This window comes from Martes martes, assembly GCF_963455335.1.
Source record: "Martes martes genome assembly, chromosome: 9".
Lineage (NCBI taxonomy): Eukaryota > Metazoa > Chordata > Mammalia > Carnivora > Mustelidae > Martes > Martes martes.
The window spans coordinates 57,578,044-57,605,587 of record NC_137896.1 but is presented as its reverse complement, the minus strand read 5'-3'; the positions used below and the strand labels follow the sequence as shown (position 1 = coordinate 57,605,587).

General features: G+C 42.3%; 1 protein-coding gene across 1 annotated transcript in view; it reads left to right on the top strand.

Annotated features, from left to right (window-relative positions):
• SLC9A4 (solute carrier family 9 member A4) overlaps positions 1–27,544 on the top strand; it is a gene marked incomplete at both ends in the record, with an annotated part of 60,555 nt that overhangs the window by 13,018 nt on the left and 19,993 nt on the right. The window contains 5 exon segments of the mRNA XM_080814383.1: positions 15,370–15,629; positions 17,024–17,241; positions 19,663–19,865; positions 20,916–21,002; positions 24,334–24,404. Of these exon segments, the coding sequence (XP_080670509.1) occupies positions 15,370–15,629; positions 17,024–17,241; positions 19,663–19,865; positions 20,916–21,002; positions 24,334–24,404 (839 nt within the window).

Sequence of the window (27,544 nt, the reverse complement as noted above, 5' to 3'; positions counted from 1 at the left end):
TTTGCCTTTCATTCAATTTACCCCTCTCTTTATTATGCGTGCTTGTTGCTGGCCTTAGACCCTAAATTTCCGGACCCCTTATGCTAGAATTCCCTGCCCTCCTCTTGTCTCATCTTGCCATCCCTTTGCCAGCCTAACTTGGCTAACTATTTGCCAGGTGAATCCCGTGATTCCGCTCCTAGCAGCTCCTGCCATCATTCCTATGACCTACGTTCATGTCATGATCCCAGGGTCCTGGAATCGAGCCCCAAACTGGGCTCCCTGCTCCTCTCAGCAGGGAGCCTACTTCTCCCTCTCCCTCTGCCTGCTGTTCCTCCTGCTTGTGCTCTCTCTTTCTCTGTGTCAAATAAATAAAAATAAAATCTTAAAAAGCAACAACGACAAAAGGACCAGGTTCTGAGAGTTGGGGGTTGGTGAAAGTGGAGATTCAGGGACAGTGGTGTGTCTGGAGAGAGCATGGAAGCTCCACACACTGTCCCTGCGCCTTACCCTATGCACCCCTCCTTCGGGCTGTTCCTGGTTATAGCCACCTGTACCAAACTGGTAATCTGGTCAGTAAAATGCTTCTCTGAGTTCTGTGAGCCATTCTGGCACATAAATAGAATCTGAGGAGGGGGTCGTTGGAACCTCCTTTCTATGTCCAGTTGATCGGAGACACAGGTGACAACCTGGACTTGTGATTGGCATCTGGAGTGCGGGCGAGGAGGACATTCCTGTGGGACTGAGTCCTTCACCTGTGGGGTCTGACGCTATCTCCAATTGAGTTAATTGCTCAGAGTTGTGAGATTAATCACACTCATAGCTACTGGTGTCAGAATTGGGTGTTAGTAAAAATACAAGTCCACCTATGTGACTGCTTCTGAGTCAGGGATCTCCTCACATCCTAGGTGATGCTACATCACCTGGTCGATCAGGCGGCCTAAGCTTTTCCTAGAGAAGTGCTGTGCGCAAACTTGACTCTTTAGTGGGCATGGTAGGTAGGTATTTTCTTGTCCTCTTTTTACCTCCTTATTTCCTTTCAACTTATTCAGGCTCCTAGGATAGGAAGTGAGAGGCTCCACATACAAGTAGACAGTTTCCTCTGGCCAAGAATGTAGGGAGCTCAGAGTAGAAGGCAGAGGCGAAACTTACAATTTGTACAATCTTGAGCAGCTGGCTCAATCTATTTGCATCTCCATTTCCCCGTGTGTACAATGGGATAACTGATCTCACCTCAGAGAGCGGTTTCGAGGAGGACATGAAAAAATACACAAAGATGTCCGGCACATAGTAGTTGATGGCTAAATGTCCCTTTGCCCTTCCCATATTCGAGGGGAAGTTCCACACAAGAAAGGCAATCTGGTTGGCATCTGTTGGCACAGAAATGGGGAGAAGGCCTAAACCACAGACAAACTGGGCCCTGGAGCCTTGGCTGGTTGGCTTTAGCTGCCTGGGGAATGAATTTTACCACCCCCACCCTTGCAAGGGCTCAGCAAGTGCACCGGAGCTGTGAGACACCTCCCCCATGGCTGCTTCTGACCCACCGTGGTGGGGAGAGCAGGTGTCTGGTGCTCACCCAGCCAGGGGCCCAAACAATTTCCTTCAGACATGTGCTTTCAACAAAACATTTGGAATTTAGCCCACAGCTGCCATTGGCAGTGAAATATGGTGCTGACTATGAGGTGTAGGCGTGGGCACACGCCTGCACATGTGTGATGCAACGGCAAAAAGACCTTGGGATGATGCTTGGAGCAGGCTGGAGAGATGGAAAGAGCTGGGAAAACAGAAGGGCAGAGAACATTCCCATTCAAACAGGATGTTGGAGAGGTCACAGATTCACCAACCTGGAGGAGGCAAATCTGACTCCTAAATGTCCCCAACTGGGTGACACCGTTACCTCCCAAATATCCCATAGACTCTTGTTCACCAGCAGCCTGAAAGATTTGTCCCCTAGATGCATGTCCCAATTCAGGAGCTTACGCAGTACAGGGACAGAGAGGGACACTGCGATCATTATTTCACTGGAATTCCTCAAATTTGATTCACATATAGTTGTTTGGTTTATTTTCTTTGGGTTGAAAAAACAATGATTGCAGTGGGAATTGTATAAATCGATTTTCCACCAGCCTACGCCGTGAGCCCTTTACGGGTGGTTAGAACTCCCTCCAACTCCCAAGTGCAGGAAAAAAGAACAAAGCCTCACTGGTTGTCAAGTTGTCCTTCCTTTGTCAGGAGGGAGGTTGAGCAGCTGTGGAAATGGATTTGGAAAAGAAACACTTGGGGAGAAAAGCAAACTCTGTAAGCCTTTAGAGAACAAGCAGAATGAGCACAGAAAAGCATGTCCAAGCACTTCTTTCAGAACCATAACGGCCACACACTGCACAGCGAGCGCGCTGAGTGCCCGGATGCAGGAGCACAGGAGCGTTGTCCCGGCCTTTGATGAGCCACCAGCTATCAACATTTGCCTTGTTTCTTCTCAGCTGTAAATTCTTTTTCTTGCCCCACAACCAGGAACCTGCCTGTTCTTCTGTATTTTCTTTTTTTCTGTTTGTTTGTCGATTTATTTAATTTAGAGAGAAGAGAGAGCCAGCACATGGAAGTGGGGGGAGGCACAGAGGGAGAGACTCTCAAACAGACCCCCTGCTCAACGTAAGCCGCACCTGGGGCTCCATCGCCCAACCCTGAGATCATGATCTGAGCTGGCCCTGAAATCATGAACCCAAGAAACCAGAGAGCCGAAAGCAAGAGTTGTTTGCTCAACCAAGTGAGCCACCCAGATGCCCCCTTCTGTATTCTCTTACTGCCCTTTCAAGCCATAGAGATTTCTTAGGAAATTACATAATTCATTAATAAAAGTCATTGACTTGGGAGAAAAGCCTGGAACTACAAAGAGAGTTTCCTAGTTCAGTGGTTTTCAATAGAGCCCACCCTCCTGCATTCTCAAGGGTGAGTTGGGTGTGTCTGGCTGTGGTTGGGAAAAAATATGCTCAGGGTCAGGTGAAAAGCCCCACGAATTGGCTGACAAAGAGTTTCCCTATAGCTTCCTAAATGATTATGTAAGGTGAACAGTAGGTCCCGCAGAACCTGTTGCACAAGGCTGCTCTGTGACATAATATCCAGACCTTGGGCTGGAGAGGCTAAGCCATGAGTACTGTCTGGGCTATGGTTCTCCAGATTTTACCCCTCACCACCCAGGACCAGCTGTGGTCCTTAGTGAGTAGGAGACTCACAGCCTGGGAGAAAATGGAGAGATCTTGAAACCCAGAGCCTTAATTTTAAGGATACAAGTTCAGTTCTGTTTGAGCCATAGAGCTCCTGAATTCAAATCATCTATTTACTCCTCATTCATTTATTCACAAAAAACTATTACTGAGCAACCCCTTCCAGTTTCTGAAAGGTCAGTTTCTCCAGAGAAGCCAATCACCAAGCTAGTCTTCGGTGAATTTAAAGCTACTGGTCACAGCTGATGTTTGCTTTTATAGTTAATAAAATTTCTGAGGTTAATAGCCTTTAAATGACTTTTCCTGCCATGCTGGTGTACTAACACCAGATGGTGAAAGATAGCCCTGTGGGCATTTGCTCTAAGCTGATGAGAGGGCGGGGGAGGCCAAGATGACGTAGACTCTGGAGTGCTAGGCTGCGACCTTCCTTGGATGGTATTATGGGTGAGGAACAGGTGTTGGTAGGGGCCACGTGATGACTGTTAGGTGAGTTTTGACCTGCTGAGCTTGAGATACCTATAAGCCATTGAAAAGAATTTTCCCCGAGTTTTAGAAATAGGAGTCTGTAGGGTGGGGGCAGGATCTAATGGACGTGAACACTTGGAAGCCATTGGCAGGTAAGTGGCAATTGTAGCTGTGAAACCTGGCAGCCCTCCTTCCTACCATTCTTCGGGCTGAGAAGAATTTTCAGGATTTTTATATGAAGATGAATTTCTCAAAGAAGCTTCTTTGCTGGGCCCTGCATCAATAAAGTCCTGCCACTCACACTTCTCTTTATCAAATCTTCTGACATCTCTTTAGGTCATCTCCCTGGCCTCTGTTCTCTGAGGTTCTAAGCGACATGTATTCAGGGATATCCAGCCTAGGAGAGCTGGGAAATCCCGTGTTATGTGTCCTGATGGGGTTGCTGATCATCTCTTTCCTTTCTTTAGGAGTGAGACTGAAGCTTCCTCCATTCTGTCTTTTATTTTATAACATTATGCATTGCCTGTAGGTCATTGCTGGGTTCCTTAGTTGATTTCCTTTACCTGTCAGAGCCAGTGGTTGTCAAGGAAATGCTCTATGACAGAGTCTAATGTGTCCGTGACCCTTCAAACAAAAGAGAAAATTAGCTGGGCTTATTATTTAATTTCCTGTAAGGTCGATGGGTACAGCTCCCTCTGACAGTCTTTGTACCTGTCCAGTATCTGACATAGAATAAGGATCATTTTTACTGTGATTCTGAAATTTCAATACTTTTCACATGTGTGAGGAGTCAGGAATTAGTTGGGCTTTTTGTTTTGAAGGAATCCAGTTTATGGCAAACTTTAAGAATGAGGATTAGTTAAAAAGACATACACAAAGTAATCAGGAAGACAGAGATCACAAAGTAGTCTGTTTAGGGCCACCATAATAAATAGCACAGACTGGGGGGCTTACACCACAGAAATGTATTTTCTCAGACTTCAGGAAAAGTCCAACACCAAGGTGCCGGCAGAATTGGTTTCTGGTGAGACCTCTCCTCCAGCCTGGCAGCTGGCTGCCTTCTTGCTGTGACTTCACGTGGCCTTTCCTGTGTGCACCTTCTTGGTACCCCTTCCTTTTCTTTTATAATGAATTCTTTTTTTAAAAAAAGATTGTATTTATTTGACAGAGATCACAAGTAGGCTGAGAGGCAGGCAGAGAGAGAGGAAGGGAAGCAGGCTCCCCACTGAGCAGAGAGCCCGATGCGGGGCTCGATCCCAGGACCCCGAGATCATGACCTGAGCCGAAGGCAGAGGCTTAACCCGCTGAGCCACCCAGGCTCCCCAGCCCCTTCCTTTTCTTATAAGGACACCAGTCTTACTGGATTAGGACCCCTCCCTTATGACCTCATTTTAACTTAATTACCTCTCAAGAGACCCTATCTCTTATTCACTCACATTCTGCAGTACTGGATGTTAAGACTTCACATAAATTTGAGGGGGACACAATTCAGCTCAGAGAAGACCCGTCAGGAACCCTTCAGGAAATGCTTTTCTACCAGGCCTCATAAAAGCCGTACCTGTAACCAAGCTGGTTTTAGGATTTCAGAAGTACCTAAAGTAGCGGAAAAGAAACAAACAAACAGAAAAGTAAAATCAATGAATCACTGAAGTAGTCATTAGTAAAAAAGTGCAAACCAGGAGCACTCAAACCAAAACGTGGAATGAGGATATGTTGTGAGCAAGAAGCTTATCTAGTGTGAAGGCAGAGACTCTTCTTTATACTGATTGGTTACAATATTAGAATTTTCTTAAATGAAAGGGAATTGGTTAGTAGTCACTTCATATCAATTTTAGGGAGTTATTTAAGTTTTGCTAGGGGGCGCCTGGGTGGCTCAGTAGGTTGAGTGTCTGACTCCTGGTTTCGGTTCAGGTCATGATCTTAGGGTCCTGAGTTTAAGCCCTGCATCAGGCTCCACGTTCAGCAGGAAGTCTGCTTGAGATTCTCTCTCTCTCTCTCTCTCTCTCTGTCTCTCTCTCTCTCTCATCTGCTTGAGATTCTTTCACTCCCTCAGACCCTCCCCTTGCTCGCTTACTCTCTCTCTCTAAAACAAACAAATAAAATCTTTTAAGTTTTGCTAATGATTTTCGGAGGTGTATGCAAAGAGAGGCCCAGGTGGTGCTAGCCTGGCTTGTCTCACAAAATAATGTAAATTAAGTGTTGCTGACTAAACTGGTTTTGTCTGCTCAGGAAATTTTCCAGTCTGGTTTCCATTTGTGTTTGGCTTTAACAGAAGCAAGAGTTCATAATCTTCTGATTGTCAGGAAGGTCCAGATTATGCTGTGGTAATAAACATCCTTCTGAACCTCTTATTTCTTGTTTACAGTACTGGTTTCTCACGGGCCAGCCAGATACTCTATTCATCATGGTTACTAGGGACCCTGGGCTTATAGAGCAGGCACCATATTGAACATTGCTGGGCACTGCTGGGAACTGTGTCATAGGGCAAACGAGTTATGGAAACTCATCTCAGCAAGCAAGTGTCCCATCTCATAAATGATACATATCGCTCCTCGAAACTCATTCAAAATCAAAACTTGGCCAGGCTTAGTCACATGGTGGTGCTGAAAGTGGAGTCCTACCAGGTGCCTTGAAGGAAAAGAACTATGGGCTAAACCGTGCTAATAAGTATCACATGATCCCTCCAGAGCGCTGCCCACCCCCACCCGCCATGGACGCACCATGGGTCAGTTGCTCAGAATCTGCTGCTTTGTATAGCTCTTTCCAGTTTCACTCCAAGTAGAGTCAACATAATCTACTCAATTATCTTTTCCACTACTCCTACTCATAATCCTTACTTCTTTGTGCCTCTTTATCATCTCTTAATTGATCTCATGGTATTTATTTTTCTATACCTAGTCAAGTCTCCCTGTGCTTCTCAGAAAATAGAGTTACTATAGATCATAAATAGGGAGAGGATATTCCTGACAGTTCCGTCTATGGACAGGTTTCTCAAGAGTCTGTGTACTCTGTTCTTGAATGGGAAGTCTCATGTTGAAAGCCACATGAGGCTACCCCTTCCTTAGATTCAATGTCATAGCAGTTACCTTTACAAGGAGCCACTGAGTGGTGGGGAGTATGACTATGATGTCAGGAGGGTTTGTGTATTGAAAGGGTTTTGCTGACTTTTGCAGTGGTTTCTGGTTGGTTGGTTTGTTTGTTTTAGATTTTATTTATTTATTTGAGAGAGAGAGAGAGAATGAGCGATCATGAGCAGGGGGAGGGGCAGAGGAAGAGGGAGAAGTAGCCTTCCCACTGTGGAGGGAGCCGGATGTGGGGCTTAATCCCAGGACCCTGGGAGCATAACCTGAGGTGAAGGCAGACACATAAGCAACTGAGCCACCCAGGTGCCCCTCAGTGGTTTCTTTTTTTTTTCCTTTTTTTTTAATTTAAATTTTTTTTTATTTTAATAAACATATAATGTATTTTTTAAAATTTTTTTTAATTTAAATTTTTACCCTCAGTGGTTTCTCTCTCTCTCTCCCCCCCCCCCCTCTTTTAATTTATTTGACAGAGAGATACACAGCAAGACAGGGAACACAAGCAGGGGGAGTGGGAGAGGGAGAAGGAGGCTTCCCACAGACCAGGGAGCCCTATGTGGGGCTCGATCCCAGGACCCTCGGATCATGACCTGAGCCAAAGGCAGACGCTTAACGACTGAGCCACCCGGGTGCCTCCTCAGTGGTTTCTCTTAAAGGGTTGATGTTATTATGATCTTGGGAGGTTTCATGAATTTCTTCAAGGGAACATAACAGGACTCTTCCCTGAGCCCCCCTCTCTGAACTGTTGTGTTTTACACCATTTGTGACATATCAAATGTGTGGCTGTGTTTTCCTATACCAGCCAGTTCTCCAACTCTCCAGACTTGGTGTTCTACAGTTTAATTCAATTCTGACACTAATTCTGAATTAACACAGATCCCACAGATGAAGGACTCAGTCCCATTAAATGGCCCCCACTTCAGACATCCATTGCAAGTCTGGGCCACTCATACCGAAATTGGCTGTGAAATTGGGGGTTCTAAAACCCTCTCCTCAGGTTTGATAATTCGCTAGAATAGCTCATAGAACTTGGGAAAGCACTTTACCTTGGTTGCCAGTTAGTTATAATGGATGCAAATCAGAAAGAGCCAAATGAAAAAGAGGCATAGAGCAAGGTATAGAAGGAAGGGTTGGTATTCCATGTCCTCTCCAGACATGCCATCATCCTGGCATCAACCTGGAGGCTTTCTGACTCTGGTAGTTTCAGATTTTTCTGGAGGTTCCATTACATAGGCATAATTGATTAAATCATTGGGCATTGGTGATTGAACTCAATCTCTAGCCCCTCTCCTCCACCTGCAGATCATGGAGTAGGGATGAAAGTCACAACCTTCTAATCACTTGGTTGGTTCCTCTGGCAACCAGCCCACCTCCAGAAGCTCTCTGGAACCCAGACAAGAGTAACCTCATTAGCAGAAACTCAGGTGTGGTCAAAAATGGTCCGTTATGAATAACAAAGGATGCTCTTCTCACTCAGGAAATGACAAGGTTTTTAGGAACTCTGTGCAAGGTATTGGAAACAAAGGCAATACATACAGATTTTTCTGTTATATCACATTACTGCATCTCCATCTTGAGTGAAGAGGGTAAACCTAATCTTGTTTTCATGAATGCCATGGACATGTTTGAGATTTAGCATTGGCTGAGATTTCCCCTCCAATATGTGAAAAAGATCCACATGATTGTGATTGAAATGAGTCCAAAGAAAATCTTTTACAACTCTAATGACATCCAGAGCCATGTAATTTGGAAAGATAAGAATTGTTTTTCATGTAGTCATATGGACTGCGTCTGTAAGTGTAGTCTTCTTAAATTATATGTGCTACTTTAGCTTCTCAAACTAGCATGCATCTTTCTGGCAGTGTATACCGGTGTCCAGGGACAGGGCTGGCCCAGCTGACTTTCCCAGACCCTGGGAACAGACTGAGTAGCTCCTTAGAACCCGGAGGGCTATGCAGAGGAGTTTTCGTTTGTGGCAACAACATGCAAATCTTTGAGTCTTAATCATATCCCCTGTGTTTCCTCTAGATTTGAGAGTCAAATAAACTAGGTCCCACTAACACTCATTCAAATACGCCTTTTTTAGGGACTTGTGGAATGTCTGGCCCCTCATCTTGGCTTCACTCCTTGGATATGAGCACATCTGCAGAGGTGGTCTGTATGTGGGTTGTTCTAAGGTCAGGCAGAAGGTACAATGGGACCGAATAAACTCATTGATTTGGGATACAACCACTAAGCTTCTGTTGTATCCATTTTGAAACCTTACATCACAGTTTCCTTTCAAACACTCAGCCAAGATTTTTCTCAAAATCTGGCCTCACTTTGCTTAAACTAAAGAGACCAATATTATAACAGTTTTGTAAAATATGCTGGGTACAGATGGATAGATATTGTCCAGGTCAGCCATGTGCCAGACAGTCAAAGGACATTTAGATACACAAGAGATGTATAGGGGAAATTCCTATTAAAGAAGATGGGGAGGGAGCTTAGAGAAATGGGGAGCTCTGACCACCACTCAGAGTGACCCCAGCTGAGCAAAAAGGGGCTGAAGGGAAACTGAAGGGGACTGTCTGACTGCATTTCTGAGAGGGTTTATTAAGCCCAGTGGGAGTCTTCAGACTAAGAACATCTGTCAGAGGATCCTGCACCTTCCAAGATTGGGCCTGCCTTAGGGCCCTGCCACACTAGGTCCTTGGCTGAGGACAGCAGTAGGAATCAAGGTGCAGTCCCTGGCTGCTCAGTTTCATTCCCTGCAGTTGGAGACCTGAGGGCTCCTGACTGCCATGGAGGGAGAGGTAGATGATAGATGCAGGGCAGATAGACAGACGATAGATGGGTAATGGATGGATGGATGGATGGATGGATAGACAGATGGTGGGCAGACAAGCAGGCTTAGAAAGGACATACATATGTGTGTGTGTGTGTGTGTGTGTGTGTGTTTACATGATATTTACATATGTATTTATAAATATATATGCACATACAGTGTCTATATATAATATTTAGAGTGGCTTTCTCTGGGAGGAACTGGGAGATAATATGGGTACTTTACTTTGTACTTTTAAAATTTCTGAGCATCAGCATGAGTATTCTTAAGCAAATCTGGTGTGAAATTTCAGCAAGTCTCTCCCTCTCTCTATTTAAGGCAATCCCTTTCCTAATTGCACCAATGTACAGAGCTCATGATGTGAGAGTATGTGTGTCCTTGCTTGAGCCAATTTGCACTAAGTTTTTGATGCTGCTTCTGCTGCTGCTTCTTCTTTAAAGGTTTATTTTTTTAAGCAAGAGAGAGAGAACGAGTGGGTGGTGGAGGGAAAGTGTCAGAGGGAGAGGGAGAAGATCCCCCGCTGAGTGGGGAGCTTGCTTCAGGGCTCGATCCCAGGACCCTGAGATCATGACCTGAGTTGAAATCAAGAGTTGGCTGTTTAACTGACCAAACCAGCCATGAACCCCTTTTTCTTCTTCTTATACACCTTCCCCAGCTTCTTCTCCTTTTCCCAGAAGATGTCTAGAAACATTTCTTTAGGGGAGGAAGGGAGCCTGTTTACAATCTTCTGTCCATATCCCTCTCTCTAACCAAGCTTGTTGGTTACTGGCTACTAATCACATTAAAAAGCAGGAACTAATCCAGACACTGAAAACATGTGTCCTAGGCTCCCTAAAGAAATAAAATGGAGCCATTTGGAGGAAAGCCACAGATCAGGACTTTTTAAAATTCAAAAACAAGTTGTAGTCTGAGAGATTGACAGTGAAAATCTGCTAGTCTGTAATACAAGTCAATTCATTGTAAGGTCATTTTGGTTTTAGAAGCTTTACTGGATTGAATAGTGCCCCCCCCCCCAAAAAAAGAACTCATGTCCACCCAGAACAAGATCACATGAGATGTGATCTTATTTGGAAATAGCTCTTTGCAGATACAATTATTTAAGATGAACTCACACTGAACTGAGGTGGGTTCTAGTCCAAGGACTAGTATCCTTGTAAGAAGACAATGTGAAGACACAGAGGAGAGGACACACAGAGAAGGCCATATGTGGACAGCGGCAGAGACCACAGTCATATGTCCACAAGTCAAGGAACACCAAGGCCTTCCAACAACCACCAGAAATGAAGAAGACGCAAAGAACTATCCTTTCCTAGAAACTTCAATGGAGTATGGTCCTTTCAGCTCCTTGATTGTGGACTTCTAGCCTCCAGTAGAGTGAGAGAGAATCAAATTTCCGTCCAAGTTTGGGGTGTGCTGTTACAGCTGCTCTGGGAAACTCATACAGAGGGCAGTGTGACAAAGCTGCACTGGGGAGGGGAGGTGCACTGGATGCCCTCCTCATGTCTCCCCTCCCCATTCAGCAAAGTCCATTAGTGATACAGCATCCTACATGAGGAGTGGTGACAACCGAGTGACGTTGAGGACCGACATTTCCGCCAACCCATATTCCAAAGACAAAAGCCATTCTGTTCTGGACAGACTTTTTTTTTTCTTATAATTCTCTTTACTAAAGGTGTTGTCATTCCCAAAGCTAGAGAATGTAGAGATGGAAGTTTCCATTTAAAGGTAAGTGCTCACAGCTGCAAGGGCCATGCAGGAACAGGAAACCACACAACACATTGTCATTTCTGAGACATCGTGGCAATATAAAAGAGTCAAAAAAAGGTCCAAAAGGATCTTTAAGGGAAAATTAGATGGAACAAAATTGGAGGCTATAAAATGGCATATTGTGAATGCATGAGAATCCCTTATACGCGGAGGTAGCATCATAGTTTAAGACCCATTATTAGGGAAACCCAAACACAACAAATGACTTGCAGATTTAACTAACAAATTTCCAGGAAAACAGAAACATTCCTGGGTTTTTTCCCCATTTATTGTTTTCTTTGGAATTGAATTTATTCTATTTAACTTTACTTCTTTGTAAGTTAGTGTACGAAGACTAAATGTGAAAAGTCACTACTCTTGCAATATCTTATAGCAGAACCCTAATACTTTTTTCTTTTTTTTCTTTTCCTTCCTTCCTTCCTTCCTTCCTTCCTTCCTTCCTTTCTTTCTTTCTCTCTTTTCTTTCTTTCTTTTTTGAGAGAGAGTACATGTGTACAGTGAGAGGGAGGGGCAGAGGGAGCAAGAGAGAGAGAGCGCCAAGCTGGGTGTGGAGCCTGACTTGGGCTGGATCTTGCGACCCTGAGATCATGACCTGAGCCCAAATCAGGAGTTGGACGCTTAACTGACTGAGCCACCCAGGTGCCCCCAAACCCTATATTAAAGAAGGTGATATACAAGTCTGTGATTCAGAAAGGAAACTCAAGTCCAGAGGTTCTGTAGGGAAAAGCAGAGACAGTACAAGAACATTTTCCCAATGAAAATGCTTCCCAATTTGACATGCAAGGATCCAAACCAGATTAAGAAAGAATAGAATAGATTTCCAAGGGAGGGCGGCAGGGAGAAAGACCTGAAGTATCACTGTAAGAAAGAAGTGCTGTATGCTTGGCCATATTAGGTGCACCCTGGTGGGTGTGGGAGGGCCGTGGAAAGGTGGCCAGCACGGAGAACAGTATTTAAGTGTTGGTTGCAGTATAAGCAAGTTGTGTATGTCCTGTGGAGTGCCTATAGTTGTGATAGTAACCAGCTAAATATGTAAGACTTGAAAGAATGGAATATTTAAATTCTTCTTAAGAAAAAAGATCACCAATTCATCCTTCAGAGATATAGTACAAAGGTGCTTTCCATAGACTCCCAGGGAAGGACATGATATGGGCCGAACAACCCATGCTGCCCCAGCCCCTTACCTCCCATCTCCAGAAATAGACTTAAGTATAAAAGTAGTAGTAAGTAAGTATAAAAGTAGTAATAGTACTTTTATAAAAGAAGTAGTAGTAAGTATAGAAAAATTAACATATTAACAACTGGACTCTGGGGAGCTCTGTCTACGTGCCACAAGCTTTTAAACAATTCTGCTGAAAACATTTTCAGATAGGCCAATCAAAATTTAAAACCTGTTGCAAATCCCATATTGCCTAACTTTTTTTTCTTTCTCATTCTAGCTTTATTGAGCTATAATTGACATATACCCTGGATAAGAATTTTTTTTTTGAAAAATGTATTTTTTTTCCTTTTTTTAAAAAAGATTTTATTTATTTGTTAGAAAATGAGAGAGTGAAAGAGAGGGCACAAGCGGGGGGAGCAGCAGGCAGAGGGAGAAGCAGGCTCCCCTGCTGAGCAGGAAGCCCAATGCAGGGTTTGATTCCAGGACCCTGGGATCATGACCTGAGCTGAAGGCAGATGCTCAACCACCATGCAGGCATCCCTGGATAAAATTTCTGCTCTCCACACAGAAATGGATAACAAAGTATGTTAACAGTCTATACAGTAACTCTAGGGCACCCAGGAACAGAGACACACATTGCCACAGACCAGCTGCTTGTGCTATTTCTGCTACTGGAGAACAACCTCACTCAAACAAATGAGGCACTCCTTAGAAAATAAATGCAAATGAGATGAAGTGGGGCTTTGCTTTAAATGTACCTTGATGGTTTATGATTTTTGAACCTAACAAGAAGCCAGCCTAGGCTTCTTCATTGACCTTCTCTGTCAGAAGAACACATTTTAATCAAATGTGATGTCATGGGGTATCAGCAGAGGCCCTTCACAGGGCAGATCTGGAAAGGGCAGGATTGGGATAAGGGCTGGGGAAGGAATGGCAGATGAAAGACCATGGCCAAAGGGTCAGTGTGTATACAAAGCTGCGAGTAGTTCTGGTAAGCCCCATGGGTGAAGCCAAGGCCAAACGCTGTCAGGGCACCCTGAAGAACAGAGGTGACACTGAGTGTCTCAGTAAAGAAAGACAAATTGGGGATGGAGAAGTCAGAGCCACACAGGAGGCTCAGGCCTGGGCAAGTCTTGCAGGTCACAGAGTGGGGGATCATTCCAGAAGTGAGGTGAGAGCAGAGTGAGAGCCAGGGAAATGAATGGGATAGAGACCTAACCATACTGGAGGGTCCGTCCACTCCTGTGTTTCCACATACAGCAGATAATCATTGACCTTATTTCCTTGAGTGTTAGCTTCTGCTCCTGCTCTGATTTTTCCCCCATTTTTCCTAGCATAGGCAAACAAAGACCAATACGTATATTTGTGGTTTATCAGGGCTGTTCAGGGCCTGATTTTCTCAAAGTTCTTGAATTTCCTCAGAGATCTCACTTTATTTGTGTGTCTCGTTAACGGTGTAGCAGCTGCCGCTTTTCAGAAGTTCAGTCTAAATTCTGGGCTGCCAAGCACACGAAGCAGTCATCCCTAGATTACTGTAATTTATTCATTCATTCATTCATTTAGATTTTATTTATTTGAGAGAGAGAGAGAGTGTGCAAGTGAGAGAAGGAGCAGAGGTAGAGGGACAAGCAGAGTCTCTGAAGAGTGTGGCTCTATCCCAGGACTCTGAGATCATGACCTGAGACAAAAATCAAGAGTCGGATGCTTAACCGAGTCACCCAGGCACCCCCACTGTAATTTCTTACACACGTTGAACTGAGTAGAGAAATAGCAGGAAAATTGGGAGTGTGTATCAGATGGGCTCCAGTGGTTTGAAGGATTCAATGAGATGACATATATGCAAAGTAGAGTAGGTGGGGTCCAATTGAGAGAGAGAAACCACACAGTAGGTTAAACAGAGAAGTTTTAATATCGAAATGATTAACTGTAACAAAGGACTAGCTGTAAGCTAGGAGAACTCTTTCCGGTACCCTTAGAATAGGGTACCAGGTTTACCAAAGCATAGACTTGAAAGGGATTCCCATCTCCCTGGAGGTGTGGATGGACCACTGGGCAGGAGAGAAGCTGGCCTCGAGCTGCTGGGCAAAGAGCAGGCCACCCTCAGGGAGGCAGGCAGGGAGAGGGCATCAGTAGTTGGTAGCACGCGGTGTGCAGTGGGAGGCTGGGCTTAGGAGGGGGCACAGGGCCTTCCAGGGACAGGGGAGAGGAGAGGGTTTACACACAGTGGGCTGCTCAAGGGGCCCCCTGACGACAGGCATGCTGCATGAGGGTTATGACAGGGCTTCTTTTTTCTATGTCAGGAGGTCCACGGACAAGTTATCCCCAGGGGAAGCCATAACTTATAGACCAATTTCTTCCAAGGTCTGTGGCCCGCCCCTCCAAGGACCTACCGGAAGTCCTCCCAGTCACCTGACTGACTCTTGCCCCTCCCACCGGAAGTTGCTGGAAAGCTCCTTCTCCCAGCAATGTCCCTTCAGCGCCCTCTGCTGAGAGAGTTGTAACACGCAGCTCCTTTGAAGGAGAAAAATTCTGCTGAGGGAATTCCGTTGTTTATTATAGAGCCCGTATTGAAAGGTGCATTTGGAGCTGGGAGGAAATCAAGTTAGTTGATAACTGGAATAGAGAGCTTTGCAAAGAGACTGGCACAGAGTAGGTGCTCAGTGACTGACAACTGTATTAGACTCTTACCCACGGTAATGAATAAGAGTAAATTATGTAGAATGATTTTAAAGTTAAGTGTAAGTCATATTGATATTTATGGTCCTGTAATTCACTTATTTATTACTCAACTGGACACGAAGTTAAGAATCTGTGTGTCAAGTAATTCTCATTTCTAATTCATGTTTCTTTCATTTTCTTTTTGTCTAGGTCTTATACAATATATTAATTGCCTTCACAAAGATGCATAAATTTGAAGACATAGAACCTATTGACATTTTGGCTGGATGTGCCCGATTCATTATTGTGGGGGTTGGAGGAGTGTTTTTCGGCATCATTTTTGGGTTTATTTCTGCATTTATCACACGTTTCACTCAGAATATCTCTGCCATCGAACCACTCATCGTCTTCATGTTCAGCTACCTGTCTTACTTAGCTGCGGAAACACTCTACCTCTCCGGCATCCTGGCGTGAGTACAAACCAAGGACCGACTCTTACAGCAATATAAGAGAATGCAGGACCGCACGGTGTGGACTAGCATTTGCAGAAGGCAGAACTTCTGACACTAATCTGCAAAAGTGTTGCTGGATTTAGGTTTTTTTAAAGCTCCGTAAAATCTGATTCGGGGCCTTTGCCAAACAAATGTTCTTTCCTCCCAGCCTTTGTATTTGCTCTTCTCCTGAATGACCTTAGCAGAGCAGAGCAATTACGAGGTCAATTTAAAAGGCTCAAAAGCTCTGATGCAGAGAAGAACTATAAGTTCAAGCTTAAAGTCTTATTTCAATAGCTTTTTTTTCCCCCCTTGAAAAATTCATTATTTTGAAGGTAAAGGGCAGCATGCCATGCAGGACTGTCATTCCTGAGCTCTGCCTTCTGCTATTTCCCTTAAATCACATCACACCAGACTGGAATGAGACTAGGTAGATGGGATAAGACCAGAAGTCCAGATTTCTTTTTCCTAATGAAACTATTTGTAAATATTTATCTTTCCATAGGTCTTGGAATGAGGCTTCTTAACTTGGCTTTCTGTATCTGGTCATGTTTTTTTCTATGGCATTATCCTCATACCCAGCTACTCAGGCAGAAATATTTAATTTTATTGCATAGAAATACCTATTTTAATTAAATATAATAGTATAAAATCTAGATACTCATTATTGTCCCACCTTAAAATTGGTATAAATTACTTAGACAAGGCAAAGATTTTTTTCTCTTCCCCTGTCCTCAGGTAACCACCCACCATCCTCCCGCCTGACTTGCTAGTGAGCCTAGAGTAAAAACATTTTAAATAAAAAATTTCTCATTAAATTGTTGTAAGAAGCATTGCTTAGGTGGAGGAAATGAGAGCCTTGTTTCATTATTCTTTCTAGAAACACTTCTGCTTTGAGTTTGCGCACCCAATGCACAAATGATTGATACCATTTTCTTTTTTTTTTAAGATTTTATTTATTTTTTTGACAGAGAGAGAGATTACAAGGAGGCAGAGAGGCAGGCAGAGAAAGAGGGGGAAGAGGCTCCCCATTGAGCAGAGAGCCCGATGTGGGACCCTCAGTTCCCAGGACCCTGAGATCATGATCTGAGCCGAAAGCAGAGGCTCAACCCACTGAGCCACCCAGGAGACCCCGATGCCATTTTCTTGTGAGAAACCCATGCCATGCCCACCTTCTCTAACAGACTAATTTGAGCAAACTCTGGGGAGGGAGAAGGGAAAGAAAGAAAACCTGTGGGAAAAGGGAAAGGGCAATGGAGACGGTGTTTTCTCTGGATAAAAACAAGATGTGTGTATCTATGACATCACCAAGAGGGAGTTTTTCAGGGAGGGGGAAATCTCGGGCTTCTCCTGAGACTGTCTTCCTTCTGCAGAATCACGGCCTGCGCAGTAACAATGAAGAAGTATGTAGAGGAAAATGTGTCCCAGACATCCTACACCACCATCAAGTATTTCATGAAGATGCTGAGCAGCGTCAGCGAGACCCTGATTTTCATCTTCATGGGCGTGTCCACCATTGGCAAGAACCACGAGTGGAACTGGGCCTTCATCTGTTTCACCCTGGTCTTCTGCCAGATCTGGAGAGCCATTAGTAAGGGACAGCAGGACCCACAGAGCCTCCTGCCTGCTTGCTTTTTACAAATTTTCTTTTCCCTTTCTGCAGTGGAACAGCCTAAGTAGTGAGGTGACACTAACTGGTTTTACAGGTTAGGGGAGTAGAGGCACCTTGTAGGGACCAGGAATGTTGTCTGTGTGCTCCCTCACTCTGTTCAGAGCAGTTAGAGGCTGAGAAGTTTGTGCACCGAAGCAAGGCGGGGGCAAGGAGTTTGTTTCTCTTTTTTATTTGAAGAGAGAACTTTCACGTCTACACATTTAAATATAACTCAATAAATTTATCCCTTATTCTTCCTTTTCTTGTCAGTTTTTACCCTCTTGCACCTTAAATAAGATATAGGTTATACACTGTGAGCATTTACACTTTTATTACAAGAAAAGTGAGATCTCACTACGTGTATTCTATGTAAGGCAGGTATTGCCAGAAAACAATCCCCTAAAACCCACAGGTGATTTTAGTTGAGGGTTGAGTTTGACGTACAGAAAACCAAGGACCAGGAAGTGAATCTTTATTTTTAAAAGTGCTTATTACTAATTACTAAAGGCAACTCTATAATGTAACCGACTTCACCCCTATAAAATGTGCCTAATTTAAAAACATGAGATCTCTTGACTAATGGCTGCTTATTTATCTTGTACATTATGTTTCTGGGGCTAGCGAGAACATTAAGTACTGAATGACATTATAAGTGCTGCCCTTTGATTAGAAGCCGTTTTATTTTTAAATGATTTTGACCAGGATTTGAAACATTTGCTTGATTGACTTTATCAATGTTTTCAAGCCAATTACAGTCAAAGAGAAATTAGGGGAAATGATTCAAAAACTTACCTTGAACATGCAATTCTAAATTAATTTAAGGTGGGTTTTAAATCTAGGAAAGAATAACAAGAATGCAAAAATATTAAAATATTCAAAAAACCAACTCTGAATATGTATGCCTGTTCGGTTTCTTGGGGTGAAAAGAATTAAGGAAACTGTGTTATTTAACAATACCAATGTATAATTTCAAATCAAATCTCAGCATGGCTAATAACTAGCTATATTCAAAATCGTCTTCCTCAACCACAAAATGGGAGGCATGGACAAATTTCCTGGGTTCCCTTCCCTCTCTAATGTCAAGAGAAATAATATTACCGAACTTCAGCCTAGCCAACAGGAGTGTAGACCATCTAAGAAAGGATTAATATTTTGGATACCTCAATATTGTTGGTCCTTGGTGACAATTCAACCCAACTCCCTCATATTCTAGCTGAGAGAATGGCTGACTGGGTCATGTCACAGTGAGGGACAGAGCTAGCTGTCAGAATCCAGTTCTCTCTCCCAGCCTCTTCTCATCCCCAGCCTGACTTGTGGCTAATAGTAGCCATGAAGGCTTATAACGCAAAGTCCCTGCTTTCTGTTATATATAGATATTTAATTTATGTAAGCCTTCCATCTACCTTCTGAGGTAAATACTACCATTACCTCCTCCAGAGAGATGGACTACATGAAAAGATTAGAACCTTAACCAAGGTCACATACTAGTATGTGGAGGAGCCAGGACACATAAAACAAAAAGAAAAATTTTAGATTTTACCATCTCTCACATCATCCATGTGCCTGTCATCAAGGGTTGCTTGCTGTGAGGTCTGTGTGATTAAAAGTCACACGTGGATATTGAGAGTTTTATTCTGCAGTAAAAGCTCCTTAGTCAGAGCTTTAGTGAAGGACCTTTCCCACCAGGAAGCAGTGCATTGGTGGTAAGCTAGGTCATGACGGCCACTCAGGGATGGGAAAATCAGTGAGGTAGAAAACACCTCTGTGTTTTAAACAAGCTCTGTCACCCTCCACCTTCCACTTACTGATGGTAAGAACCCCCCCCCCCTTTGAGCCCTTGCCAACTTTCTTGTTTGCATTGAACCTCAAGAAGAACCAAACCAACCACAAAAGTTTTGCTTACCCAGCAGAGACCACAATCACTAAGAGAGTCCTCTTATGTTTAAAATTATATGCCTTCTTTTGTTACTCATTGAGAACATGAGATGACAAAAATGTTTCTATCCCCCAAGTAATATCCTTGCTTTACCCAGTTTTGAAAGGCAGAGCAAAAATTTTGAGTATAGATTAGAATATATATACTATGTCATATCAAAAAGTATCAAGGTTTTATTACTTTAAACACACACACACACACACACGTGCACACAAGCTAGGAATCTAACAACGTGAAGTACTACTGTTCACAACTACTCAAGAAATGAAGTTTTGTAAGATGTTCTGTTTGGGATGGACAAGCATGGATGTGATGAAATTAGGTTGCATTGTTTTGCGGGCACGTGCACACAATTTGGGTAAGCTAGCACTGTATATCTCCTCATTCATGACCCTCTGCTCTAATACATATTTCCCCCTTTCTAGGCGTATTTGCTCTCTTCTATATCAGTAACCAGTTTCGGACTTTCCCCTTCTCCATCAAGGACCAGTGCATAATTTTCTACAGTGGTGTCCGAGGAGCTGGAAGTTTTTCACTTGCATTTTTGCTTCCTCTGTCTCTTTTTCCTAGGAAGAAAATGTTTGTCACTGCTACTCTAGTAGTTATATATTTTACTGTATTTATTCAGGTTAGTAGATTTTTTTCATATCTGAAATAAGTAGAGTCTTTCAGGATAATGTATTAAATACATATAGTACCAAAAAGATGGATGCTTTGTCTAATTTTTCAACATATGCTCAGTACTCCAACTAAATTCCCAAATACTTCTAGATCATGTTTGTGTTCATCCTTTAACCTCTAAAATATGTTGCTTTTTCATCAATAAGACATATTAGTCAAAATATTCCTGAGTAGCAGGTGAATGATAGTTACTCTAATGTGTTTTAGTGAAAACAGATTTCCATTAGTACTGGATAGCTCAAGTTTTTATTTTAGCTGGAGTTTTTTCTCAGCAAACTAATGAGAGGTTATTTTAAGGGATGACACTAAATTCCTGCCCTAAAGTAATGCCTTTTTTTTAGGGGCGCCTGGGTGGTTCAGTGGGTTAAATCCTCTGCCTTCGGCTCAGGTCATGATCCCAGGGTCCTGGGATCAAGCCCACATCTAGCCCCACATCGAGCCCCACATCGGGCTCTCTGCTCAGCAGGGAGCCTGCTTCCTCTCTCTCTGCCTTCTTCTCTGCCTACTTGTGATCTCCGTCTGTCAAATAAATAAATAAATAAAATCTTTTTTTAAAAAAGTAATGCTTTTTTTTAAAGAGAAATGTGATTAAAGCTGTTTTTTTTTCTTTTAAAGAATTATTTATTTATTTGTTTATTTGGCAGAGAGAGACAGCAATAGAGGGAACACAAGCAGGGGGAGTGGGAGAGGGAGAAGCAGGCTTCCCACTGAGCAGGGAACTGGCATGGGGCTTGATCCCAGGACACTGGGATCATGACCTGAGGCAAAGGCAGACTTAAGGACTGAGACACCCAGGAGTCCCAAAGTAATGTCTATTTTCATCGCAGAATTTGAAAGACTTATATAAGAACTAAACACTAGAGCATTTATCCAATCGAAGCTAGTACAAAACAAAGATATGAAAATTGGAAGCTCTAACAGTTTTGCTAATAGATTTGCTCTCTATATGACAATCTTCACTACAACAGAACTCTTTATTTTGTCATTTGTGGTCTAGGGAATCACAATTGGCCCACTGGTCAGGTACCTGGATGTTAGAAAGACTAATAAAAAAGAATCCATCAATGAAGAGCTTCATATTCGCGTAAGTTATCTCTGTCATAATTAGTAAGTTAAAAGGATGTTCTCTGCTTGTCACTGACAGGAGTAATCTAGAGCTTTGATGAGATGTTGCATACACATTACTAAATGTAGCTTCTTTTCTCGCCAGCTAGATTAAGAGTGACTGTACTAGTTTCTGATTGCTGCTGTAGGAAATTGCCACAAATTTAGTAGCTTAAAAAACCATACTTACTATCTTATAGTTCTGGAGGTCAGAAGTTCAAAATGGGTCTCACTGGGCTAAAATCAAGATGTTGCTGGGCTGCATTTCTTTCTGGAGTTTCTAGGGAAAAATCTGTTTTCTTGCCTCTTGCAGCTTCTAGAATCTTCCAGCATTCCTTGGAATGGACCCCTCTCATCTTCAAAGCTAGCAATGGCCACTCAGGTCTTCTCATGTTGCATCACTCTGATCCTGAATTTTCTGCCTTCCTCTTCCACATTAAAGACCTTTATGATTATGTTGGGCCCGTGTGGTTAATTTAGGGTATTCTCTCTATCTTAAAGTTGGCAACCCTAAGTCCAACTCCTATCTTAATTTTCTTTTGCATATAAACTAACATATTCACAGGTTCTGGAGATTAGAATATAGACATATGCAGGAACCATTATTCTGTCTATCAGTCTGCCCTTGGCCCCTCAAAGATTCGTATCTATTCCACAGGCAAAATACATTAACTCTATCTTGACATCCCCAAATTCTCAATCCATTGTAGTGTCAACTGCAAGACTAAGATCTCACCTAAATTTTATCAGCCCAAAAGTCCCAAATCTCATCATCTCAGTCATCTAAATCAGGGATGATTGACCCTCTGGGTATTATCCATCCTCAGGCACAGCTCTTCTCCAATGCTGAACCTGTGGAATTCAAGAGACAATCATCTGCTCCCAAAACACACTGGGAGGGCAGTCATAAGATAATGGCTATAGATATTCCCTTTCAAAAAGGGAGGAAATGGAAGGAAACAAATGGAGTCATTTCTAATGACTGGAAAATTACTTGGTTTCAAGGCCTGGGAACTGCCTCTGTTCCCTCGGATCAGAACTCCAATATGGGTTCCACCTTCTGGATTCTCAACTCCTCCCTCTGAGTCACCCTTCCTGTTTCATGAAAGATGGCCTGTGTTTTCTGCTCATTCCTTTAATCAGTCTGTTTCTTGCCTATAGAACTTTGGGGTCCCAACCTTCACTTTCATTTTATCTATTTGCCTTGCCTTTTGATCCAAGCTGGAAGTGTTTCTGTCAGGATTCAACAGGGAAGCAGAACCAGTAAGAGATATATATTAAGAATGTCACTGGAAGGAATTGGCTTACCTACTGTGTGGGCTGACTAGGCAAGCCCAGAATCTTTAAGACAGCCCTTCAGGATGGGTAGACCAGAACCCTCAGGCATGAGCCATAGCTGCACAGTGCACAACTGGAGTTTTCTTCTTCATTAGGGAAGCTTCAGTCCTACTCTTCAGGCCTTTTAACTGATCAGCGTAGGCCCACCCAGATTATCTGGGATAATCTCCCTTACTTCAAGACAACTGATTATGGGCTTTAATCAGATCTACTAAATACCTTCACAGCAACATATAGATTAGTGTTAATAGTACCTGGGACTAGCCTTGCTTAGAGGACACCTCAAAAAACTATCACAGTAACTAATGCTCATAATTGCCCTCCTTGCTTCTGAAATCACCGTTCCAATGGAACATGGGCCCTTCTGCTCTTTCTGAACTTCTCATTAGGGAAGGGTGAAGACTTCTACTCCTTCTGCAGATACAGCCTAGTACAGTTTTCAGTGAAAACATTCAATTCGGACAAAGATGAAGTTGAGCATGGTTTCTATCTGTTTAAGTTCAATACAGTAGTAGAGGGATGCCATTTTATATGGCTCCAGAGCATAAAGATTAGAGGGAATACATGGAAGACAGAGGGAAAGAGACTTCAGCTCAGCTAAGGAAGACCATTCTGGCAATGGCGTCTCCCATAGCACACCCAAAGGTAAAATGGATGTATACAAACAGTGACTGGGAACACTTGGCAGAGCTGCTGTACAGGAGATTCAGGCTCTGCGGGGATGATTGTCTCAGATAATTTTGGGGTTTCTTTTATGCCTATAAGTTCATGATTGTAATGCTGGAGAGACTGATGAAGTCTTTCAAAATCAGCCCTGAATTTTATGGCCAAAGTCATCTAAACCCAAACCGACAATCTTCAAGGCCGTTTGAAAATTTTCAACAGATGGGGATAAGGAACAAATGTTTTAAAAATAAGAAATGTTTTGGGGATCCTGGGTTACTCCATCTATTGATTGTCTGCCTTTGGCTCAGGTCACAATCCCAGGGTCCTGGGATCGAGCCCTGTGTCAGGCTCCCTGCTCAGCAGGGAGTCTGCTTCTCCCTCTCTTTTTGCCCCTCCCCCCTGCTCATTCTCTCTCTTGCCTTCTCAAATAAATAAATAAAATCTTTAAAAAAAATAAGAAACACTTTAATCTGATTGAAGATTTTTGTTTCTATTTTTATACCCTCTATTCGGTATTTTTAGAAATTAAATAATATACCTAAGACAATAGAACTTGGGTATTTTACTGCTTCCTTAATTTTTTCTCAAATAGAGTTATAATTAGTGGTAGAAAGTACATCAATTAAATATTTCAGAATTAATTTAGTATTTTAATCTATTTTGCAAAAGTATTTTAGAAGTCAGCATAAACTTCAATGATTACAAGTTTAAATTATGAAGAGTAATTCATAAATTTTGAAGAGGTTATGCTTTTTTATGAAATTCCTATTAATAATTTGGGTGAAGCAAATTTAGTATAATTGGCTTGGATTGTGAAGTGTAATACTGAGACACAATAATCAGATAAAAATGAGGCAAATAGGTAAATTTTGTTATGAGTTATTGTTATTATAGGATATCTGTAGAATTCTATTTTCAGAAACTATAAATTGGATCCTGACAACATTTTTCTTTTGTGTTGAAATTATAAGTAACAATTAGAATTACATTCATGTGATCTCAGTAGTGAGACATTGTCCAAGTTGTTCTAGAAAAATATTATTCAAAATAAACAGCAGTTACCCTGTTTTCATCAAAAGTTATGTGCATTATTAAGGAGCTTATCAGCAGAGTCTGAATCATGAAACTAAGTTGAATTACTATGGAAAGCATTATAAGTTTCAGTTACATGAACAGACTGATAGAAAAGAGGACATGTTCCAGGAAATTAAAACCTCCTTTGTTTTCCAAAGTGTATTAGCTTTCCTTGTGTGTCTTTTAGAGTTAACGTTCCACCAGCAATCACTTTCCTGTATTTGGTTTGGCAGCTGATGGATCACTTGAAAGCTGGAATTGAAGATGTGTGTGGGCAATGGAGCCACTACCAAGTGAGAGACAAGTAAGGAGGCAGAGGGTTTCACTGACTAGGGAGGTTATCTGTGGCCCGAGGCACCTCAGAATGTTACATTGAAGATTGAGCATAAGAGACAAGTAAGGAGGCAGAGGGTTTCACTGACTAGGGAGGTTATCTGTGGCCCGAGGCACCTCAGAATGTTACATTGAAGATTGAGCATAAGACTTAAAGAATCCAGAGGAATGGGACCGGGAGTACAAAGGGCCCAGGAATCCTGGCGTAGAAGAGGCAGGTGGAAGCTGTGGGAATGCCTGTGAGTGGAGAGCTCTCGGGTGGAGGGGCCGTAGATTTGGGCTGGGTTGTGTCAGAGAGAACTAGTGCAACTTTCAGATTGAAATTAGAGAAGTCGGATCTAAGTTTAAAACAAGGACAATTTTCCCAATGAGAAGAGAAGCTCAACCATGGAGTGACTGGCTTCATAAGGCTACAAAGGGAGTTTAGTGAGTCATCAAGGATCCTGGGGAAGAGAGTCCTCCACTGGGGAGGGGGGTTGCAGTGAAAGAACTTCAGGGGTCCTTTCTATGTGATTCTACACAAATGCCAAAGTCTCTCTTCTCCACCACATCTCACATTTCAGAACACATTCTCTCCCTGGATTTTAGTCTACAGCATATTTCTTATGTGGCCCTGAAGAGAGTTTCACTCAGAATAAGGAAGATGAGAGTTTGGGAATTAAACACAGCTATTTAGTGAATGTAGGAGTTGACAGTAGTTGAGTTAACCAAACGATAGAAGTTTTCTTTCTAGGGCTTGCCAACATATTGACGTTGGTGATGTGAAGAGAAACGGGATTTTGAAAAGTCTCGCTGTCAAGATGGGTAGTGGCACCTAAATGAGAAACTGCGAGCTTTTGTGTGGGGTCTTTAAGTTTTATTTTATTTTTTTCTGTATTTTGTGAGTCTGTGAGTAATCTATTTTTACATTTTAATTCCAGTTAGTTAACATGCAGTGTTATATTAGTTTCAGGTGTACAATATAGTGAGTGATTCGACACTGCTATGCAACACCTGGTGCTCATCACAACACAACAAATCCCCATCCCCTGTTTCACCCATTCCCCCCACCACGTCCTCTCTGGGAACCATCGATTCTCTATAGTTAGGAGTCTGTTTCTTGGTTTGTCTCTCTTTTTTCCTTTTTTCCTTTGTTTTGTTTTCTAAATTCTATATGTGGGTGAACTCACATAGTATTGGTCTTTCTCTGACTGATTTGTTTTACTTAGTATTATATTCTCTAGTTCCATCTATGTTGTTGTAAATGGCAAGATTTCCTCCTTTTAGATGGCTGAGTAATATTCCATCTTATATATCATATCTTTTTTATCCATTCGTCAGTCGATGGACACTTGGGCTACTTCCATTGTTTGGCTATTGTAAATAGTGCTGCTTTAAACACAGGGCTACATGTATCCCTTTGATTTAGTGCTTTTGTATTTGGGGTTAAATACTCAGAGGTATAATTCCTGGATTATAAGGTAGTTTTATTTTTAACTTTTTAAGGAACCTCCATACTGTTTTCCACAGTAGCTGCACAAATTTGCATTTTGAGTGGGCTCTTTTTTATGAAGTAAAAAGGACAGTCCTCATAGTGTTAAAATAGAACTTAATTTATGTAAGTGTCCACCAACCTAGAACCTAGGTCATGGATTTTTAAAGTCTAAACCTGATAGTTCACCCAAAGAAAAATCATTTAATATTATTCCATTTAGCCAAATTTACACCAAATTTTCTAGACACTAAGCAGTAAGACACATTCAGTGCATTCCAGGTCCTCAAAATGTAGTAGAAAAGGTCTTTGGGGAAAGAAAAGAGAAAGAGCCTGAATCAATAATGATAATCCATATAAGAAATGCTATAACAAAGGTAAATGCATAGAACTATAACAGTACAGTGATGGGAGTTCATTTTGAAAATACATGAGGAATTCTCCAGGCAAAGAAGAATGGAAAACCCGCCAAGCAGCAGCAGTAGCAGCAGGATATTTCAAAATGTAAGGCAAGAAAGAGTACAGCATGGTTTAGACACAGTCAGAGAAAGGGACATGGTGAGACAGGAGGTTGGAATGACAGAGATACACTTGGCACAGTGCTAAGAAACTCTATACAGCCATTAATGCTATAAAATTCCATTTGATATTGAACATTCAGATCAAGAGTTTTAAATAGAGTAGTATAAAGTAGGAGAGTAGTGGAAACAGTTGACAAAGTCAAAGGACAACCTATAGAATGAAAGAAGATATTTGCAAATGTCTTATCAGATAAAGGGCTAATATCCAATATCAAACTTGGCAACCAGAAAACAAATAACCCAAGCCAAGGAATGGGCAGAAGACACAAACAGACATTTCTCCAAAGACATAGAAATGGCCAACAGACACCTGAAAAAATGTTCAACATCATTTGGCATCACAGAAATACAAATCAAAACCACAATGAGATACCCCCTCACACCAGTCAGAATGGCTAAAATTAACAAGTCAGGAAATAACAAATGTTGGCAAGGATGCAGAGAAAGGGGAACCCTCTTACAATGTTGGTGGGAATGCAAGCTGGTGCAGCCATTCTGGAAAACAGTATGGAGGTTCCTCAAAAGGTTAAGAATAGAGATACTCTATGACTCAGCAATTGCACTACTAGGTATTTACACAAAGAATACAGATGTTGTGATCTGAAGGGGCACCTGTACCCCCAATGTTTATAGCAGCAATGTCCATAATAACCAAACTATGGAAAGAGCCCAGACATTGGCAGATGGATGGATAAAGTAAATGTGGTATCTGTACACAGTGAAATATTACTCAACCTTCAAAAGGATGAAATCTTACCATTTGCAATGACATGGATATAACTAGGGGATATCACAGTAAGCAAAATAAGTCAATTAGAAGAAGAAGTTATCATATGGTTTCATTCATATGTGGAATTCAAGAAATAAAACAGGATCATAGGGGAGAAGAGGGGAAAATAAGATAAGATAAAATCAGAGAAGGAAACAAACCATAAGAGACTCTTAATCATAAGAAACAAACTGAGGATTGTAGGAGGGGAGGTGGGTAGGGGAATAAGGTAACTGGGTGATGGGCATTAAGGCGGACACGTGATATAATGGACACTGGATGAATGACTG